Source organism: Artemia sp. Qi Xiang Cuo, chromosome 4 (genome assembly GCF_049724085.1).
Source record: "Artemia sp. Qi Xiang Cuo chromosome 4, ASM4972408v1, whole genome shotgun sequence".
NCBI classification, from domain to species: Eukaryota; Metazoa; Arthropoda; class Branchiopoda; order Anostraca; family Artemiidae; genus Artemia; species Artemia sp. Qi Xiang Cuo.
The window spans coordinates 42,512,183-42,537,122 of record NC_142797.1 but is presented as its reverse complement, the minus strand read 5'-3'; the positions used below and the strand labels follow the sequence as shown (position 1 = coordinate 42,537,122).

At 33.6% G+C, this 24,940-nt stretch overlaps 1 protein-coding gene across 1 annotated transcript; it reads left to right on the top strand.

Annotated features, from left to right (window-relative positions):
- Positions 1-14,267: 14,267 nt before the first annotated feature.
- Positions 14,268-24,211, top strand: LOC148953130 (uncharacterized). Its single transcript, XM_089087881.1, has 3 exons — positions 14,268-14,816; positions 14,853-15,700; positions 23,881-24,211. Exons 1-3 carry the CDS (start codon positions 14,268-14,270, stop codon positions 24,209-24,211), a joined length of 1,728 nt encoding a protein of 575 aa, XP_088944007.1.
- Positions 24,212-24,940: the final 729 nt, after the last annotated feature.

The following is a 24,940-nucleotide window of genomic DNA, read 5'->3' as shown; positions in this document are numbered from 1 at the left end:
AAATATTCCAGGTCATACTTTTCAACGAAAAAATTCCAAAATGCACTTCGAAATATCAATAGAATGTATGTAACACTAACAAGATAAACCATAACACAACACTACAAAAATATTCCCGTGTCATAAGTTTCAAAGAAAAAATTCCAAAATGCACTTTCAAACATCAACAGAATGTAAAACTGACAAGATAAACCACGACACAGCAGTAAAAAATATTCCAAGTCATACGTTTAAATGAAAAAAATTAAGAAATGCACTTTGAAACATCAACAGAATGTAACACTGACAAGATAAACCACAAAACAACAGTACAAAAAATATCCCAATATTTTTACAACACTACAAAAATATTCCAAGTCATACGTTTCAACGGAAAAACTCCAAAGTGCACTTTGAAACATCAACAGAATGTAACACCTACACTGACAAGTGAAACCATGACAAAACATTACAAAATATTCCAATTTTCGTTTCAACGAAAATATTTCAAATGCACTTTGAAACATCAACAGAATGTAACACTGACAAGATAAACCACAATACTACAAATATATTCCAAGTTATACATTTTAACGAAAAAAATCCAATATGCACGTTGAAATATCAACAGTATGTAACACTGAAAAGATAAACCACGACGCAACACCACAAAAATATTCCTACTCTTACGTTTCAACGAAGAAATTCCAAAATTAACTTTGAAAAATCAACAGAATGTACTAGTGACAAGATAAACCACGACACAACACTAAAAAATATTCCAAGTCAGACTTTTCAACGAAAAAATTCCAAAATGCACTTTGAAATATCAATAGAATGTATGTAACACTAACAAGATAAACCATAACACAACGCGACAAAAATATTCCGTGTGATAAGTTTCAACGAAAAAATTCCAAAATGCACTTTCAAACATCAACAGAATGTAAAACTGACAAGATAAACCACGACACAGCACTAAAAATATTTCAAGTCATACGTTTTCAACGAAAAAACTCCAAAATTCACTTTGAAACATCAACAGAATGTAACACTGACAAGATAAACCACGACAACAACACTACAAAATATTCAAAGTCATACCATTCAACGAAGATATTCCATGATGCACTTTAAAACATCACCAGAATTTAACACGGACAAGATAAACCACTACACAACAATAAATAAATATTCAAAATCATAATTTTCAGCTAAAAAAAAAATCAAAAATTCACTTTGAAACATCAGAAAAACGTAAAACTGACAAGATAAACCACAAAACTACAAAAATATTTCAAGTCATACCTTTAAACGAAAAAAAATCCAAAATGCACTTTGAAACATTAACAGAATGCAACAATGACAAGATAAACCACGAAAACAACACTACAAAAATATTCATAGTCATACGCTTCAACGAAAAAAAATCCAAAATGCACTTTGAAACATCAACAGAATGTAACACTGACAAGATAAAGGATGACACAACGAAAATATTCCAAGTCATACATTTTCAACGAAAAAATTACAAAATGCACTTTGAAACATCAGCAATATGTAAAACTGACAAGATAAACCACGACACAGCACTAAAAATATTTCAAGTCATACGTTTTCAACGAAAAAACTCCAAAATTCACTTTGAAACATCAACAGAATGTAACACTGATAAGATAAACCACGACAACAACACTACAAAAATATTCAAAGTCATACACTTCAACGAAGATATTCCATAATGCAATTTAAAACATCACCATAATTCAACACTGACAAGATAAACCACTCTACAACACTAAATAAATATTCCAAATCATACATTTCAACGAAAAAAAAAATCCAAAATGCACTTTGAAACATCAGCAAAACGTAAAACTGACAAGATAAACCACAAAACTACAAAAATATTTCAAGTCATACTTTCAAACGAAAAAAAATCCAAAATGCACTTTGAAACATCAACAGAATGCAACAATGACAAGATAAATCGCGACAACAATACTAAAAAAATATTCCAAGTTATACATTTTAACGAAAAAAATCCAAAATGCACGTTGAAATATCAACAGTATGTAACACTGAAAAGATAACCCACGAAGCAACACCACAAAAATATTCCTACTCTTACGTTTCAACGAAGAAATTCCAAAATGAACTTTGAAACATCAACAAATTTAACACTGACAAAATAAACCACGAATCAGCACTAAAAAAAATATTCCAGGTCATACTTTTCAACGAAAAAAATTCCAAAATGCACTTTGAAATATCAATAGAATGTATGTAACACTAACAAGATAAACCATAACACAACACTACAAAAATATTCCGTGTCATTAGTTTCAACGAAAAAATTCCAAAATGCACTTTCAAACATCAACAGAATGTAAAACTGACAAGATAAACCACGACACAGCACTAAAAATATTTCAAGTCATACGTTTTCAACGAAAAAAACCCAAAATTCACTTAGAAACATCAACAGAATGTAACACTGACAAGATAAACCACGAGAACAACACTACAAAAATATTCAGTCATACCATTCAACGAAGAAATTCCACAATTCACTTTAAAACATCACCATAATTCAAAACGGACAAGATAAACCAATACACAACACTAAATAAATATTCCAAATCATACGTTTCAGCGAAAAAAAAAATACAAAATGCACTTTGAAACATAAGCAAAACGTAAAACTGACAAGATAAACCACAAAACTAAAAAAATATTTCAAGTCATACTTTTTAAACGAAAAAAAAATCAAAAATGCACTTTGAAACATCAACAGAATGCAACAATGATAACCACGACAACAACACTACAAAAATATTCATAGTCATACGCTTATACGAAAAAAAATCCAAAATGCACTTTGAAACATCAACAGAATGTAACACTGACAAGATATAGGATGAAACAACGAAAATATTCCAAGTCATACATTTTCAACGAAAAAATTACAAAATGCACTTTGAAACATCAGCAAAATGTAAAACTGACAAGATAAACCACAAAACTACGAAAATATTCCAAGTCACAGGTTTCAATGAAAAAATTCAAAAATTAACTTTGAAAAATCAACAGAATGTACTAGTGACAAGATAAACCACGACACAACACTAAAAAATATTCCAAGTCATACGTTTCAATGAAAAAATTACAAAATGCGCTTTGAAACATCAACAGAATGTAACACTGGCAAGATAAACCACGACACAACAGTGCAAAAAAAATATTCCAAGTCATACGTTTCAATGAAAAATTTCGAAAATACACCTTTAAACATCAACAGAATGTAACATTGACAAGATAAACCACGATAAAACACTACAAAAATATTCCAAGTCATACGTTTCAACGAAAAAACTCCAAAATGCACTTTGAAACATCAAAAGAATATAACACCTACACTGACAAGGTAAACCATGACAAAACATTACAAAATATTCCAAGTCATACGTTTCAACGAAAATACTTCAAATGCACTTTGAAACATCAACAGAATGGAACACTGACAATGCACTTTCAAACATCAACGGAATTTAACACTGACAAGGAAAACCACTACACAACACTAAATATATATTCCAAGTCATACGTTTCAATGAAAAAATATCCAAAATGCGCTCTGAAACATCAGGAAAATGTAACACTGACCAGATTAACCACAACACAACGAAAATATTTCAAGTCATACGTTTTCAACGAAAAAATTTCCAAAATGCACTTTGAAACATCAGGAAAATGTAAAACTGACAAGATAAACAACAAAACTAGAAAAATATTCCAAGTCATACGTTTTCAATGAAAAAATTCCAAAATACACTTTGAAACATCAACAGAATTCAACACTGACAAGATAAACGATGACAAAACGAAAATATTCCAAGTCATACGTTTTGACCGAAAAAATTACAAAATACACTTTGAAATATCAACAGAATGTAACACTGACAAGATAAACCACGACACAACACTACAAAAATATTCCAAGTTATACGTTTCAACGAAAAATATCCCAAAATGCACTTGGAAACATTAACAGAATGTAACACTGACAAGATCAACCACGATAAGACACTACAAAAATATTCCTAGTCATACTTTTCAACGAAAAAATTCCAATATTGTTTTAAAATTGTGCTAAAAATGTTTTTTTCAATGAGGGAAATGATGGAATAATGTCTTTTGAAAAGTATTGCTTATTATTGGGGTATACATAAAGTCGAAATTAATAAAGTAATATCTATTCTAAGTGATGATATGATAGTCCTGTGAGGGAAATGATATAATAATATCTTTTGAAAAATCGTATTCGAAGTCATAGGTTTCAAGGAAAAAATTCCAAAATGCACTTTGAAACGTCAACATAATGTATCATTGACATGATAAACCACGATACAACACTACAAAAAATATTCCAAGTCATACGTTTAAAATGAAAAAAAAAATTCCAAAATACACTTCAAAACATCAACAGAATGTAACACTGACAAGATAATCCATGAAAAAACATTACAAAAATACTCCGTCATACTTTTGAACGACAAATTCCAAAATACACTTTGAAACATCAACAGAATGTAACACTGACAATATAAACCACGACACAACACTAAAAAATATTCCAAGTCATACGTTTAAATGAAAAAATTAAGAAATGTACTTTGAAACATCAACAGAATGTAAGACTGACAAGATAAACCACGAAACAACAGTACAAAAATATCCCAATATTTTTACAACACTACAAAAATATTCCAAATCATACGTTTCAACGGAAAAACTCCAAAGTGTTCTTTGAAACATCAACAGAATGTAACACATGCACTGACAAGTTAAACCATGACAAAACATTACAAAATATTCCAAGTTTCGTTTCAACGAAAATATTTCAAATGCACTTTGAAACATCAACAGAATGTAACACTGACAAGATAAACCACGAACGAAAACTACAAATATATTCCAAGCTATACATTTCAACGAAAAAAATCCAAAATGCACTTTGAAATATCAACAGTATGTAACACTGAAAAGATAAACCACGACACAACACCACAAAAATATTCCTACTCTAACGTTTCAACGAAGAAATTCCAAAATGCACTTTGAAACATCAACAAATTTAACACTGACAAAATAAACCACGAATAAGCACTAAAAAAAATATTCCAGGTCATACTTTTCAACGAAAAAATTCCAAAATGCACTTCGAAATATCAATAGAATGTATGTAACACTAACAAGATAAACCATAACACAACACTACAAAAATATTCCCGTGTCATAAGTTTCAACGAAAAAATTCCAAAATGCACTTTCAAACATCAACAGAATGTAAAACTGACAAGATAAACCACGACACAGCAGTAAAAAATATTCCAAGTCATACGTTTAAATGAAAAAAATTAAGAAATGCACTTTGAAACATCAACAGAATGTAACACTGACAAGATAAACCACAAAACAACAGTACAAAAAATATCCCAATATTTTTACAACACTACAAAAATATTCCAAGTCATACGTTTCAACGGAAAAACTCCAAAGTGCACTTTGAAACATCAACAGAATGTAACACCTACACTGACAAGTTAAACCATGACAAAACATTACAAAATATTCCAAGTTTCGTTTCAACGAAAATATTTCAAATGCACTTTGAAACATCAACAGAATGTAACACTGACAAGATAAACCACAATACTACAAATATATTCCAAGTTATACATTTTAACGAAAAAAATCCAATATGCACGTTGAAATATCAACAGTATGTAACACTGAAAAGATAAACCACGACGCAACACCACAAAAATATTCCTACTCTTACGTTTCAACGAAGAAATTCCAAAATTAACTTTGAAAAATCAACAGAATGTACTAGTGACAAGATAAACCACGACACAACACTAAAAAATATTCCAAGTCAGACTTTTCAACGAAAAAATTCCAAAATGCACTTTGAAATATCAATAGAATGTATGTAACACTAACAAGATAAACCATAACACAACGCTACAAAAATATTCCGTGTGATAAGTTTCAACGAAAAAATTCCAAAATGCACTTTGAAACATCAACAGAATGTAAAACTGACAAGATAAACCACGACACAGCACTAAAAATATTTCAAGTCATACTTTTTCAACGAAAAAACTCCAAAATTCACTTTGAAATATCAACAGAATGTAACACTGACAAGATAAACCACGACAACAACACTACAAAATATTCAAAGTCATACCATTCAACGAAGATATTCCATGATGCACTTTAAAACATCACCAGAATTTAACACGGACAAGATAAACCACTACACAACACTAAATAAATATTCCAAATCATACGTTTCAGCGAAAAAAAAAATCCAAAATGCACTTTGAAACATCAGCAAAACGTAAAACTGACAAGATAAACCACAAAACTACAAAAATATTTCAAGTCATACTTTTAAACGAAAAAAAATCAAAAATGCACTTTGAAACATCAACAGAATGCAGCAATGACAAGATAAACCACGAAAACAACACTACAAAAATATTCATAGTCATACGCTTCAACGAAAAAAAATCCAAAATGCACTTTGAAACATCAACAGAATGTAACACTGACAAGATAAAGGATGACACAACGAAAATATTCCAAGTCATACATTTTCAACGAAAAAATTACAAAATGCACTTTGAAACATCAGCAATATGTAAAACTGACAAGATAAACCACGACACAGCACTAAAAATATTTCAAGTCATACGGTTTCAACGAAAAAACTCCAAAATTCACTTTGAAACATCAACAGAATTTAACACTGACAAGATAAACCACGAAAACAACACTACAAAAATATTCAAAGTCATACAATTCAACGAAGATATTCCATAATGCACTTTAAAACATCACCAGAATTCAACACTGACAAGATAAACCACTCTACAACACTAAATAAATATTCCAAATCATACATTTCAACGAAAAAAAAAATCCAAAATGCACTTTGAAACATCAGCAAAACGTAAAACTGACAAGATAAACCACAAAACTACAAAAATATTTCAAGTCATACTTTCAAACGAAAAAAAATCCAAAATGCACTTTGAAACATCAACAGAATTCAACAATGACAAGATAAATCGCGACAACAATACTACAAAAATATTCCAAGTTATACATTTTAACGAAAAAAATCCAAAATGCACGTTGAAATATCAACAGTATGTAACACTGAAAAGATAAACCACGAAGCAACACCACAAAAATATTCCTACTCTTACGTTTCAACGAAGAAATTCCAAAATGAACTTTGAAACATCAACAAATTTAACACTGACAAAATAAACCACGAATCAGCACTAAAAAAAATATTCCAGGTCATACTTTTCAACGAAAAAAATTCCAAAATGCACTTTGAAATATCAATAGAATGTATGTAACACTAACAAGATAAACCATAACACAACACTACAAAAATATTCCGTGTCATTAGTTTCAACGAAAAAATTCCAAAATGCACTTTCAAACATCAACAGAATGTAAAACTGACAAGATAAACCACGACACAGCACTAAAAATATTTCAAGTCATACGTTTTCAACGAAAAAAACCCAAAATTCACTTAGAAACATCAACAGAATGTAACACTGACAAGATAAACCACGAGAACAACACTACAAAAATATTCAGTCATACCATTCAACGAAGAAATTCCACAATGCACTTTAAAACATCACCATAATTCAAAACTGACAAGATAAACCACTACACAACACTAAATAAATATTCAAAATAATACGTTTCAACGAAAAAAAAAATCCAAAATGCACTTTGAAACATCAGCAAAACGTAAAACTGACAAGATAAACCACAAAACTAAAAAAATATTTCAAGTCATACGTTTCAAACGAAGAAAAAATCAAAAATGCACTTTGAAACATCAACAGAATGCAACAATGATAACCACGACAACAACACTACAAAAATATTCATAGTCATACGCTTATACGAAAAAAAATCCAAAATGCACTTTGAAACATCAACGGAGTGTAACACTGACAAGATATAGGATGAAACAACGAAAATATTCCAAGTCATACATTTTCAACGAAAAAATTACAAAATGCACTTTGAAACATCAGCAAAATGTAAAACTGACAAGATAAACCACAAAACTAAGAAAATATTCCAAGTCACAGGTTTCAATGAAAAAATTCCAAAATTTACTTTGAAATATCAACAGAATGTACTACTGACAAGTTAAACCATGAAACAACACTAAAAAATATTCCAACTCATATGTTTCAGCGAAAAAATTCCAAAATACAATTTGAGGTATAAATATAATGTAAAACAGACAGGTTAAACCCCAAAATAACATTGCAAAAAAAATATTCCATGTCATTCATTTCAATGAAAAATTCCAAAATACACTTTGAAACATCAACAGAATGTAACACTGACAAGATAAACCACGATAAAACACTACAAAAATATTCCAAGTCATACGTTTCAACGAAAAAACTCCAAAATGCACTTTGAAACATCAAAAGAATATATCACCTACACTGACAAGGTAAACCATGACAAAACATTACAAAATATTCCAAGTCATACGTTTCAACGAAAATACTTCAAATGCACTTTGAAACATCAACAGAATGGAACACTGACAAGATAAACCACAATACTACACAAATATTTACAAAAAGTTCAAAGTTATATATTTTAACGAAAAAATTCCAAAATACACTTTGAAATATCAACAGTATGTAACGCTGAAAACATAAACCACGACGCAACACTACAAAAATATTCCAACTCATATGTTTCAGCGAAGAAATTCCAAAATGCACTTTGAAACATCAACAGAATGTAACACTGACAAGATAAACCATGAATCAGCACTAAAAAAATATTCCAGGTCATACATTTCAATGAAAAAATTCCAAAATGTACTTTGAAATATCAACAGAATGTATCTAAAATTGACAAGATAAACCACGACACAACACTACAAAAATATTCCATGTCATACGTTTCAACGAAAAAATTCCAAAATGCACTTTGAAACATCAACAGAATGTAACACTGACAAAATGAACCATGACCTAGCACTAAAAATATTCCAAGTCATACGTTTTCAACAAAAAATTCCAAAATTCACTTGAAAAATCAAAAGAATGTAACACTGACAAGATAAGCCATGACACAACACTACAAAAATATTCCAAGTCATACGTTTCAACGACACTTACAAAATGCACTTTAAAACATCACCTGAATGCAACACTGACAAGAAAAGCCACTACACAACACTAAATATATATTCCAAGTCATACGTGTCAATGAAAAAATATCCAAAATGCGCTTTGAAACATCAACAGAATGTAACACTGTCCAGATTAACCACAACACAACGAAAATATTCCAAGTTATACGTTTTTAACGAAAAAATTTCCAAAATGCACTTTGAAACATCAGCAAAATGTAAAACTGACAAGATACACAACAAAACTAGAAAAATATTCCAAGTCATACGTTTTCAATGAAAAAATTCCAAAATACACTTTGAAACATCAACAGAATGCAACACTGACAAGATAAACGATGACAAAACGAAAATATTCCAAGTCAAACGTTTTGAACGAAAAAACTACAAAATGCAATTTGAAACATCAACAGAATGTAACACTAACAAGATCAACCACGATAAGACACTACAAAAATATTCCTAGTCATACGTTTCAACGAAAAAATTCCAATATTCACTTTGAAATATCAACAGAATGTAACACTGACACGGTAAACCACACCACTAAAAATTATTCCAAGTCATACGCTTCAACGAAAATATTCAAAATGCACTTTGAAACATCAACAGAATGTAACACTGACAAGATACACCACAATACTACAAAAATATTCCAAGTTATACATTTTAACTAATGAATACCAATGCACTTTGAAACATCAACATAATGTAACACTGACAAGATAAACCACGAATCAGCACTAAAAAATATTCTAGATCATATATTTCAACGAAAAATTCCAAAACGCACTTTGAAATATCAACAGAATGTCTATAATATTGACAAGATAAACCACAACACAACACTACAAAAGTATTCTGTGTCATACAAACGTATCATACAAACGTAGCACAACACTACAAAAATATTCCGTGTGATAAGTTTCAACGAAAAAATTCCAAAATGCACTTTAAAATATCAATAGAATGTATGTAACACTAACAAGATAAACCACAACACAAAACTACAAAAATATTCCGTGTCATACTTTTCAACGAAAAAATTCCAAAATGCACTTTGAAATATCAATAGAATGTATGTAACACTAACAAGATAAACCATAACACAACACTACAAAAATATTCCATGTGATAAGTTTCAACGAAAAAATTCCAAAATGCACTTTCAAACATCAACAGAATGTAAAACTGACAAGATAAACCACGACACAGCACTAAAAATATTTCAAGTCATACGTTTTCAACGAAAAAACTCCAAAATTCACTTTGAAACATCAACAGAATGTAACACTGACAAGATAAACCACGACAACAACACTACAAAAATATTCAAATGCATACCATTCAACGAAGATATTCCATAATGCACTTTAAAAAATCACCAGAATTCAACACTGACAAGATAAACCACTACACAACACTAAATAAATATTCCAAATCATACGTTTCAACGAAAAAAAAACTAAAATACACTTTGAAACATCAGCAAAACGTAAAACTGACAAGATAAACCACAAAACTACAAAAATATTTCAAGTCATACTTTTAAACGAAAAAATCCAAAATGCACTTTGAAACATCAACAGAATGCAACACTGACAAGATAAACCATGAAACAACTGTACAAAAAATATTGCAATATTTTTACAACACTACAAAAATATTCCAATTCATACGTTTCAACGGAAAAACTCCAAAGTGCACTTTGAAACATCAACAGAATGTACCACCTACACTGACAAGTTAAACCATGACAAAACATTACAAAATATTCCAAGTTTCGTTTCAACGAAAATATTTCAAATACACTTTGAAACATCAACAGAATGTAATACTGACAAGATAAACCACAATACTACAAAAATGTTCCAAGTTATACATTTTAACGAAAAAAAGACAAAATGCACGTTGAAATATCAACAGTATGTAACACTGGAAAGATAAACCACGACGCAACACCACAAAAATATTCCTACTCTTAGGTTTCAACGAAGAAATTCCAAAATGCACTTTGAAACATCAACAAATTTAACACTGACAAAATAAACCACGAATCAGCACTAAAAAAATATTCCAGGTCATACTTTTCAACGAAAAAATTCCAAAATGCACTTTGAAATATCAATAAAATGTATGTAACACTAACAAGATAAACCATAACACAACACTACAAAAATATTCCGTGTCATAAGTTTCAACGAAAAAATTCCAAAATGCACTTTCAAACATCAACAGAATGTAAAACTGACAAGATAAACCACGACACAGCACTAAAAATATTTCAAGTCATACGTTTTCAACGAAAAAAGTCTAAAATTCACTTTGAAACATCAACAGAATGTAAAACTGACAAGATAAACCACGACAACAACACTACAAAAATATTCAAAGTCATACCATTCAACGAAGATATTCCATAATGCACTTTAAAACATCACCAGAATTCAAAACTGACAAGATAAACCACTACACAACACTAAATAAATATTCCAAATCATACGTTTCAACGAAAAAAAAAATCCAAAATGCACTTTGAAACATCAGCAAAACGTAAAACTGACAAGATAAACCGAAATATAACACTACAAAGATATTTCAAGTCATACCTTTAAACGAAAAAAAATCCAAAATGCACTTTGAAACATTAACAGAATGCAACAATGACAAGATAAACCACGAAAACAACACTACAAAAATATTCCAAGGCATACGTTAAAATGAAATAATTCCGAAATGCGCTTTGAAACATCAACAGAATGTAACACTGACAAGATAATGGATGACACAACGAAAATATTCCAAGTCGTACATTTTCCACGAAAAAATTACAAAATGCACTTTAAAACATCAGCAAAATGTAAAACTTACAAGATAAACCACAAAACTACGAAAATATTCCAAGTCGCAGGTTTCAATGAAAAAAATCCAAAATTAACTTTGAAAAATCAACAGAATGTACTAGTGACAAGATAAACCACGACACAACACTAAAAAATATTCCAAGTCATACGTTTCAATGAAAAAATTACAAAATGCGCTTTGAAACATAAACAGACTGTAACACTGGCAAGATAAACCACGACACAACAGTGCAAAAAAAATATTCCAAGTCATTCGTTTCAATGAAAAATTTCGAAAATACACCTTTAAACATCAACAGAATGTAACATTGACAAGATAAACCACGATAAAACACTACAAAAATATTCCAAGTCATACGTTTCAACGAAAAAACTCCAAAATGCACTTTGAAACATCAAAAGAATATAACACCTACACTGACAAGGTAAACCATGACAAAGCTTTACAAAATATTCCAAGTCATACGTTTCAACGAAAAACTTCAAATGCACTTTGAACCATCAACAGAGTGGAACACTGACAAGATAAACCACAATACTACACAAATATTTACAAAAACTTCAAAGTTATATATTTTAACGAAAAAGTTCCAAAATACACTTTGAATTATCAACAGTATGTAACTCTGAAAACATAAACCACGACGCAACACTACAAAAATATTCCAAGTCATACGTTTCTAAGAAAAAATTCTAAAATGCACAATGATATATCAACAGAATATGACGCTAACAAGATAAACAATGAAGCAACACTACAAAAATATTCCAGGTCATACGTTTCAAGAAAAAATTCTAAAATGCACTTTGAAATATAAACAGAATGTATCTAAAATTGACAAGATAAACCACGACACGACATTACAAAAATATTCCGTGTCATACGTTTCAACAAAAAAATTCCAAAATACACTTTCAGACATCAACAGAATGTAACACTGACACGATGAACCATGACCTAGCACTAAAAATATTCCAAGTCATACGTTTTCAACGAAAAAGTTCCAAAATTCACTTGAAAAATCAAAAGAATGTAACATTGACAAGATAAGCCATGACACAACACTACAAAAATATTCCAAGTCATACGTTTCAACGACACTTTCAAAATGCACTTTAAAACATCACCTGAATGCATTACTGACAAGAAAAACCACTACACAACACTAAATATATACTCCAAGTCATACGTTTTCAATGAAAAATATCCAAAATGCGCTTTGAAAAATCAACAGAATGTAACACTGACCAGATTAACCACAAAACAACGAAAATATTCCAAGTCATACGTTTTTAACGAAAAAATTTCCAAAATGCACTGAAACATCAGCATAATGTAAAACTGACAAGATACACAACAAAACTAGAAAAATATTCCAAATCATACGTTTTCAATGAAAAAATTCCAAAATACACTTTGAAACATCAACAGAATGCAACACTGACAAGATAAACGATGACAAAACGAAAATATTCCAAGTCAAACGTTTTGAACGAAAAAACTACAAAATGCAATTTGAAACATCAACAGAATGTAACACTAACAAGATAAACCATGATTCAACCACTACAAAAATATTCCAAGTCATACGTTTCAACGAAAAAATTCTAAAATGCACTTTGAAACATCAACAGAATGTAACATTGACAAGATAAACCACACCACTAAAAATATTCCAAGTCATACGCTTCAACGAAAATATTCAAAATGCACTTTGAAACATCAACAGAATGTAACACTGACAAGATAGACCACAATACTACAAAAATATTTTAAGTTATACATTTTAACGAATGAATACCAATACACTTTGAAACATCAACATAATGTAACACAGACAAGATAAACCACGAATGGGGGCGGTGGTCAGCAACCTGCTCGCGGTACCCCTGCTTATACTAATCTAAGCTGACCATTTTGTTCCAATTCGTTGGTTGGTCGGTGGGCTAGTAACCCGCCACCGTAAAAACTAATTACTCAAGAAACAGCAACAGATAGCCTCGGATTGACTTCTTCTTCTTCTGTGATGACGACTAATGCACGCCCCCGGACTGGATTCTTGAAAACGGCCGAGTGTTTTCGTATTGGATATTGGAATGTTAGAACAGTTAATCAATAAACACAGCCAGGAAAACTCAACAGTGTTATGAGAACCCTTGATAAGTTCCGTATTGACATAGCTGGACTTTCTGAGACCAGGCTTACTGGTTTTGGGACTTTGAAATCTGAGAATTACCACATCTTGTATTCCGGACTTGAGACTAGAAAAGAAGCAGGTGTCGCAATGGCACTAAGTAATCGGGCCAAAAAATGCCTAGTGGACTGGGACCCAATTGGTGAGCGGATTCTTCGTGCCCGTTTCGCCACTTCACAGGCCAAATTGACAGTTATTGTAGTGTACGCCCCAACGAATGATGCCTGTGATCGAACCAAAGATGAATTTTATCGTGCGTTATCGAATGTTGTTGCAAAAACGCATCGTCATGATATTGTGACTGTGTGTGGGGACTTTAATGCTAAAATTGGAGGTGATGCTTCTTATGCCCCAACTATCCTCGGTAAACATGGACTGGGGGAAATTAATGACAATGGTGTGCGACTAATCGATTTTTGCGCTACTCATGAACTTATCGTCGGCGCCACATGGTTTCCACATAAACAGATTCACAAGTATACTTGGAATTCGCCTGATGGTGTAACACGAAATTAAATAGACCATATCCTAATTGAGAGGCGCAGGCGACGATGTTTAGAGGATGTTAGAACCTTCCGAGGTGCCGACAGTTATTCCGATCACCAACTTGCTGTTGCTAAGTTCAAGCTGAAACTAAAAACTGTGACAAAGCCCCAGCGGCCAGTGAAAACCTTCAATTTGAGGAAATTGCAGGACCCGAACGTATTGCAAAAGTATATTACAGCTTTGTCAAACAAGTTTTCCATTCTAAGGGACGAAGTGTCGCTGGATAGTCAGTGGGAAAAAATTGCAGAAACCGTGAAAGAGGTTGCACAAGAAGTTGTGGGTTACAACAGGAAGAAGAAAGAGCAGTGGATATCTGAAAGTAGTTGGGATATTATTGATCAAAGGTCACAACTCAAAATCCTCGTAGATAAGTATGACCATAGCACGACTTGTTCTAGAGAATATGTAGATAACCTGAAAGCGCAGTACAAGCGTCTCCATAAGCAAGTCAAAGCAGCAACCAGGGATGATAAGAGGATGTATCTCGAAACTATGCCCGAACAGGCTGAGGCAGCCGCTAGACGGGGAGATAGCCGTTCTGTATATGCCATAACGAAGCAGTTGGCGGGTATTTCAAAGGCGTCGTCAACCCAAGTTGAAAGCAAAGATGGCATTTTATTAACCCAGACTGATGACATAGTCCGACGCTGGAAAGAGCATTTTAGCGAGGTACTAAATCAGATGCCTCCCACAACTACTTTAAATATCCCTGAAGAACCACTGTTCGATCTTGGAATATGTCCTGGACCTCTCATACTTATTGAAGTCAAGGAGGCCCTAAAGACTTTGAAAAACGGAAAGGCTGCAGGCAATGATGGCATACCACCAGAATTACTGAGGTACTGTAGAAACACCCTAGCCAAACCCATATTTAAACTTCTTTCCCGTGTTTGGTATGAAGAAAAAGTCCCTAGTGAATGGTCGAAGGCAGTAATTGTAAAACTCTTCAAAAAAGGACAAAAGACTAAGTGTGATAATTGGAGAGGTATTGCTTTACAGTCTGTTGGCAGCAAAGTTCTGTGCCAAATAATTCTTAACAGGATTCAAAGTAAAGTGGAGAAAGTTCTGAGAGATGAGCAGCACGGATTCCGCCAGAATAGATCGTGTTGCGACGTGATATTTAGCCTGAGAGTCCTGCTGGATGAATCCAATGAATGGCAAGTTCAGCAACTTATAGTATTTATAGATATTCTCAAAGCTTTCAACTCGATACATCGCAGAACCATGTGGAACATTTTAGGGCATTATGGAATTCCGACCAAAAGCGTAAATATAATTGAAGTGCTATATCAGGATATCATATTCGCAGTACAGACAAAGGAAAGCCTAACGGTGTGGTTTTTTGTTCAGTCAGGTGTAAGGCAGGGCTGCATTATATCACCATTACTGTTTGCCATAGTGATTGATTTTGTTCTCCGTGGATGCAGTTTTAGTGGCGGTATACAATTAAATCCACTGAGAGAACTCAATGATGGTGATTTTGCTGACGATGTTGCGCTTATTACCCACGACCCTGAAGATATGCAACGCAACATTAATGAACTCGGTCGTATGGCAAATGCTGTCGGACTCTCCATAAATGCTAACAAGGCCAAATCAATGTCGAATGCAGTCATACCTGACTTAGCCGAAGGACTTTTGGTTAACAACGAGGAAATTGAGGAAGTGAGAGAGTTCAAGTATCTCGGCAGCATTCTTGCGCAAGATGCCAATTCCGAAAGAGAAATACTGTGCCGAATAACATTGGCTGGGTCTGCTTTCAGCTACCTTAGAAATGTTTGGAGAAATAATAAATATTCCCAGAAGTTAAAGCTTAGAATTTATAATAGCAATGTGGTCTCTGTCCTTATGTACGGCTGCGAAACTTGGAGCATCACTGCTCAACTAGAACGACGACTCCAGGCATTCGACAATAATTGCCTAAGGTCTATCCTAAATATACATTGGACAGAAAGAATACGAAATGATGAAATATATCGTATGAAAAATCATACCCCCATCCTTGATCTTATTAGAAAGCGGCGATGGATGTATTGGGGGCATATGGTGCGAATGGGGGAAGGAAGGCTGCCGCACGACGCATGGTGTTGGACACCCCCCGGTCTCCGCAAATCAGAGAGACCGAAAATGACCCTTGGCAGGTCGCTAATGAATGAGGCGAAGCTGGCGAAGTCCTCGTTGGAGGAGCTATGGTTGAAGGCTCAGGACAGGTCGTCGTGGCGAATCACTGTTGCTGCCTTATGCGCCCCCAGGCGTAGGAGGACCTAAGTAAGTAAGTAAGTCTAAGATCATATATTTCAACGAAAAATTCCAAAACGCACTTTGAAATATCAACAGAATGTCTATAATATTGACAAGATAAACCACAACACAACACTACAGAAATATTCCGTGTCATACGTTTCAATGACAAAATTCCAAAATGCACTTTCAAACATCAACGGAATTTAACACTGACAAGGAAAACCACTACACAACACTAAATATATATTCCAAGTCATACGTTTCAATGAAAAAATATCCAAAATGCGCTCTGAAACATCAGGAAAATGTAACACTGACCAGATTAACCACAACACAACGAAAATATTTCAAGTCATACTTTTTCAACGAAAAAATTTCCAAAATGCACTTTGAAACATCAGGAAAATGTAAAACTGACAAGATAAACAACAAAACTAGAAAAATATTCCAAGTCATACGTTTTCAATGAAAAAATTCCAAAATACACTTTGAAACATCAACAGAATTCAACACTGACAAGATAAACGATGACAAAACGAAAATATTCCAAGTCATACGTTTTGAACGAAAAAATTACAAAATGCACTTTGAAACATCAACAGAATGTAAAACTGACAAGATAAACCACGACACAACACTACAAAAATATTCCAAGTTATACGTTTCAACGAAAAAAATTCCAAAATGCACTTTGAAACATCAACAGAATGTAACACTAACAGGATAAACCATAACACTACAAAAATATTCCAAGTCATACGTTTCAACTAAAAAATTCCAATATTCACTTTGAAATATCAACAGAATGTAACACTGACACGGTAAACCACACCACTAAAAATATTCCAAGTCATACGCTACAGCAAAAATATTCAAAATACACTTTGAAACATCAACAGAATGTAACACTGACAAGATAGACCACAATACTACAAAAATATTCCAAGTTATACATTTTAACAAATGAATACCAATGCACTTTGAAACATCAACATAATGTAACACTGACAAGATAAACCGCGAATCAGCACTAAAAAAATATTCCAGATCATATATTTCAACGAAAAATTCCAAAATGCACTTTGAAATATCAACAGTGTCTATAATATTGACAAGATAAACCACAACACAACACTACAAAAATATTCCGTGTCATACGTTTCAATGACAAAATTCCAAAATGCACTTTCAAACATCAACGGAATATAACACTGACAACATGAACCACGATACAGCACTAAAAATATTCTATGTCATACGTTTTCAACGAAAAAGTTCCAAAGGACACTTTGAAACATCAACAGAATGTAACACTGACAAGATAATCCACGACAACAACACTACATAAAGATTCAAAATCATACGTTTCAACGAAGAAATTCCAAAATTCACTTTGAAACATCAACAAAATATAAAACTGACTATATAAACCACGACACAACACTACAAAATATTTCAAGTCATATGTTTCAATAAAAACATTCCAAAATGAACTTTTAAACATCAACAGAATACAACACTGACAAGATAAACCACGACACAACACTACAAAAATATTCCAAGTCTTAAGTTTCAACGAAAAAATACCAAAATGTACTTTGAAACATCAAGAGAATGTAACACTGACAAGATAAAGCACGACACAACACTAAAAAACATTCCAAATCAAACGTATCAACGAAAAAAATTCCATAAAATCATATGTATTTTAAACTTGGGGATTATTCTATCATTTCCCTCATAGGGGTGTCATATCACTTAGAATAGATATTACTTTATTAATTTCAACTTTATGCTTATCCCAATACTAAATAATACTTTTCAAAAGACATTTTTCTATCATTTCCCTCATAGGGCTGTCATATCATCACTTAGAATTGATATTACTTTATTAATTTTGATTTTATGAATACCCAATGAAATGTATATAACTTGCATTAATTGAAACATTACTTCTCGCGCTCACCAGTATTCCATTTATGTAGACACTTATTTGTCTAAAAAAATTATGTAGTACAAATTTTCATATAATAAACCCTTGGATGCACTTGGTTGTTCATTGTTAGATTTCTTGACAATGACATGTAAATCTATAAATGATGAAGTCAATTCTATGAAATAATCTTCACTGTATTAAATTTGAAAATGGACATTTTCAGAGAGCAGTTATTGTGGATAAAATTGTTCATAGTATCCTTGTTTTACACTGACAATTAAATTTTCTGCGTTGAAAAGATTTAGAGATGAGTTGACTGAAGGATGAAATTCTTTATGTGGTATACATGCCACTTTCTATGGAAAAGCAAAATCCCTTTTCAATGTTTTTCTTACCTTTTTAGACGCTTTATGCTTCCGGACTGGGTTGACACTGTTGAGTGATCAAGTGTTTTGCACCCTTTTTAAACTTTTTCAGATTTGCCATGATTTCAATCGCTCGCCAAAGGATCGTGCACTAGACCTGAGATTTTGTGAAACAATTTCTTAAAATCCTTCCAAGAGCCCCAATCATGTAGTATAGAGGTCGCAAAATCCACGATAACAGGTACAATATTTGTCTTAGCCAGGGGTAGGGCAGAGCACAACAACTTAGCAAACTAATTGGCAAGTCCGTAACCGGACATTGACGAACGACCCCTTGAATAGTCCATTCCATGACCCAACGGTCGTGGTCCAAGAGAAGCAACATAGCAATCAATACAAGGACAAACAAAATGAGTTCTATTATCCATCTCACTGAATAGGTCAAAAATGATATTTAAACAGTCAAACCATTTGTTTTTGCTAGAGAATCACCCAATTCACTTCTAAATGTTAACTGACAGAGCTCCAACTACGAAGTGTTGACTTGAATGTATTGAAAGTGATTTATATTGTAGTGATGAATGTGTTCATTAGAGGTTTTTCATTCAAGAATACGTAGGAGGGGGATATTGGCATTACTGATTCGTGATCTCTCAACAAAGGATGCATACAGAATTATATACGATTGTTTGATGAGATGGCAAGTGGATACTCTGCATAGATGACATGATGCTTACCACTGAAAGTTTCTACTTAAATGATAGGATCTTTAAAACGAAGAACCTTACATAAATCCTCATTGGCGAGAAATTGTCTCATTCTCAAATAGATTGGTAATGTAAATTCTCCTCTGTTCTGGTGAATAGTTGAATGTGAATCCACCCTTTTTTATATGCAATGTTTTTGTTGATAGCTCGACACAAATCGCTCATATTCTATATTCCCCGTACGGTATAATTGCGTAGGGGTAATCGTCAGTGTCAAAATTTACCACGGCATCCTCGTCGGAAAAGGCAAAATGTCTTACTTTCATATCATATGTACGATCCTTTCTTAGGATATCATAACGATATATCTCGTGATATTTCTTCAAAGTCCCTTAATCGTTTTAAAATATATTTCGATTCGAGTCTTTTACGATTTGCAATCAAATCTGATAACAAATCAATTAAATAATAAATCTTGTTTTGGATTACACCTTCATTCTTTTTCTCATCAATTTGTCCATTTTCATTTAGATAAGTCGAGAGTCTTTTACTTTGCTCACGATAGGATGGAGGCAACATGTCTACAACACTTTTTAATAAATCTCTTCTTCCTTTTTTTGGCTTTTTCAAAAGTTTCAAAACTTTTATTACTCTCGGAAGGCTGATTAATGAAATTTACTTTGAGCGGTTTTTCACGGTAAGGTTAATGTTTTTTGACACGTCGAAGGGCATTTTGAAGCAAAATTAATTTTTAATCATCGGCAGTTGTTTCATTGTTAACAAATTTATCAAGAGTATCTTCAAAGTTCCCATTGGGGGAAAGAGCAAGTTGAATTTGCTTCAATTTATAGGGTTTAGCCATTTCTGGAAAATAGTATTTACTAGTCCGGCGATTATTGACAGTAACAATGAAAAGAAATTACAACCCGCTTGAACAAAAGCGTTTTCTTTTACAATTTCCTTTCTTTTTACTGGCTAGGGCACGTACAAGTGAACGATGTTGCTTTGTCTGCTTTCTAATACCTTCTGACAGTTGGACATTATCTTCCGTTAATATTTAACAAAGTTCAGATAAGAGATTGATGAATTATTCGCCAATACCATGTTTGAGTATAGCTTTCCTAAGCCGCAGTTTTGAATTTTCTAACACCGAAAATAAATATATGTTTTCATATTGCTTCTTCAGCGTCGTGATGGGGACTAATGACCTTTTTACTATTCACGGGTAGATATACATTAATTTCATTATCGAAAACATCTGCGACTACACGCAACTCTTCGGATAGGGTTCCGACTCAGATCCAATAAGATGTATCCATAAGGTTTATTAGTAGCTTGCTTGTACGAGGAAAGTAAAAATTTGGCTTCGTCAAGTTAGACTGGTTTGTTTAGTTATAAGAACAACTTGAATCGCTAACAACTCAATAGATAATATAGTAAGTACAATTTAAAGGAAGTATTCTCATACATTTACTCTGATGAAAAATATTATAATGCACAACAGTTACAGAAACTTTTTCATGATGTGACTGGACCGTGAATAATTGTAACAGTTCCTGAGACCATTCTTCAATAGATTCAGCTAAGTCGTCTATAATCAACCACGAGTTTGGTGCAATACTATTAAAAACGTTAAGTACTTGTATGAATTTTATGCTTGGTGCAATACCCTTTATTTTGTCCTAAGCTTCTTGCCATACACTATAGCAATAATACATATTTTGCATTACGGTTTTGAATTATTTTCGTTGATAGGGTTGTTTTACTCGACATTAACGGTCCATAAATAAAGGATCTAAACGGTGCTTTAAATCTATACCTACTCCTCAAATTTCAAAATCCAACTAGCCAAACCTAACCTCAATATGTCGAATAAATACTCAAAGGAAAAAGACTACATTGTTTTCTTAATGGAAATAAATGCATTACACATTTTTAAAACAAAACCATAAATATATATACAACGAAAAATCTAAAAAATAAACACTGTGGCCGGTGATTGCTGCGGTGACCGGGCGGGACGACCGTGGCAGGTACGCGGCAGCCGGTAGGCCACCCGTGGCGGTCGGCTACAAGGCTGGGGTAGTAAAACATAAAATATATAAAAACAAATAAACACTTTAAAATTATCAGTTTGCGCAACGAAAGAAATATATAAATATATAAAAAATAGGCAGTGCTGAGCTGGAGACGGAAAAATGGCCCTCCTTTCGCCACTGATGACCCCCCTCTCCCAACTATAGGGCTTTCTTCAGACCGAGTTGCTTTCTGTACTTTACACATTCATTTCGACCTGAAATGCGATAGTGACCATGTGGTAGTACCCCCACACCGTCCGCGAGTGCACAGACTTTGTCCGATACATGGACATCGCATTTTTCTCTACTCGAACTGTGTAGTTTTTATACTTTAAAGAGTGATTGGCCATGGCACTCGCTCTTGGAACTAAATTATTGTCTATACAGCTACTATAAACGCTCATGGCGAAATTTTCTTTTACATAGTGCGACGGCACTCCCTTGCAGACTTTTTTGGTAACTTCATTGTGTGTATCCAAACAGTACACCTTCGGACCGAGAAAATATCCGTAGGATACCAAGTCCCTCCCCGTCTCGGATTTTAAATTTAACAATTGATTTGGGGCCTGTTGCCTCACTAGTCCTTGATTAATGGACTCGTCACAGTTGGTGCAATCCATCTGGGATCTAATGTACTCTCCATTTTCCAAATCGCCTAACAGATTCTCTGCTATAACTTTTAACAGGAGTGAATCGGTGTCTCCATAATACACCTGAACTTGTCTCTCTCCCGGCAATTGGAGCTTACACACATTGTAATAAAACTCCAACAGGAGTTTTTTTTAAATTTCTAAGATGGCACTGCCAGCGGCAATACTTTTATTTAAAACTATTTCTCATTTCTTTCTATGAAATAGGGCCATATTGTAGTCTATGATCGTGAACAGTGTGAAGTTCGAATCTGCAATGATTCGGGCATATTCTTTTGATCGGTTATAACGCAATAACGACTCCTCTTGCACAAACTCTCGCACATATTGCCAAAGGCCGAATTTAAAATGAGTTTAAAGACTTCTTTTTCGATCTTTGTTTTTGCTTTGGACCGTTTCTTGACAAAAGTGTCAACAAACGTTTTCATGTAAGGCTTTTGATTGAATTGGAGGGTTCCTTGAATCTTTGTGATATTGACACCGTTGGCCAGCATCCACCGAAAAAGAAGGTGGTGTACAACAATATTTCATTTCGGTTCAAAGTTGTGAATAGGCTTTTGTTTTGAAGGTGTCCAGTGCATACCCTTATTCTCTAAAAAAAAAGTCCTTTGCCGAGTCATGGCGTTCCAGAGGTATTTCTTCATCAATTTCGAAAAATCATCCTTAAGGTTCATTCTCCTCAACAGTGTGAATGTTGAAGAAATCTGGAGCAGGGGGATTGTAAAGCCAGCGGTAATTCCCACGCGGCAAATAAAAGTGAGACATAGCCGACGGATAAAGGGAATTCATATCCAAGAAAAAAGCATTCGGCTTTTCACCGGTGTATTTTCCAGTCGGGTCGGTTTCAAGGATACGATTTCCGTGGAAAAAAAACCCTCACCGTATGGATCTCTGCAAACACCTGCTGATCCACGTCGGCGATCAGAACTATTTCAGCTCCACTAATTTTAAGGATTAAATCCATCACCAGACGAGGAGTTGAAAAATAATACCCAATATTCAAACCAATTCTTCGTAAGCTTTACCCGTGTTTTTACAGACAATATCCAACAACGTCAATATATCACTTGCCACGTACATTTTGCAATAATCCCAACCATTTTTATACCTATTTTTTTGGATCTGGTGTACTAGAGGAGGTTGAAGAGTTCAAGTACCTTGGTAGTGTCATTAAATATCATTGTATCCTTGAGCGGGAAATAACCGCACGGATTGCATGCGCAGGAAGTGCCTTCAATAGACTAAGAAATGTGTGGAGGAATCCAGCATACTCCCTACATTTCAAGTTCCGGCTTTTCAATAGTAACGTCCTTTCCGTACTAATGTATCGCTACGAATCTTGGACGTTGACTAAACAGCTGGAAAAGTAAATCCAGGGTTTTGAGAACATCTGTCTTTGGCGTTTCCTTGGTATCCAGTGGACTGATAACCTCAGTAACGCCTCTATACGTGAAAAGACAAACCAGCCTTTCTTGATCGATAGAATTGTGACTAACCGATGGCAATATCGGGATCACATGGTGCGGATGGGTGAGGGACACCTATCCCACGATGTATGGTTTTGGGTTCCTTCTTGCATTATAAGACGTGGGTGACAGAAGCCAACACTGGGAAAATGCATTGACAAGGATGCTGCGCTTTTGAGATCGTTACTCGAAGAACTTTAGTCAAAAGCACAAGAAAGATCGTCATGGAGAGGCACTGTTGTCGTCTTATGTTCCAGCCGGCGTGGGAAGACCTAGATCTAAGTAAGTAAGTTTTACACCCTCCCTCAGCCCAAACCCTCTTGGTAAATTCTTAATCGGTAGTGGTGCATAGACGATCGAGAAGGGAAATGTAAAAATCTGCTATGGGTGTAAAATTTCCTCACTTGACATGGAGCTGTAGTACTCGTGCGGGTGTATGCCCTTAGATGTTAATAAATCATACAGCTCCTCGTCTTGAAAGCGCTGTTTAAGGAGGGGGAAACTATTAAAATCGTCGCTTCCTTGTACTTTAATCAATTGACTTAGGGATTTGGGACAGAAGCTATAAGAATCTAAGAAACGGATTTTATTAAAGCAAATTTTACCATTATCCACCTTTTTCATTCCAATTTT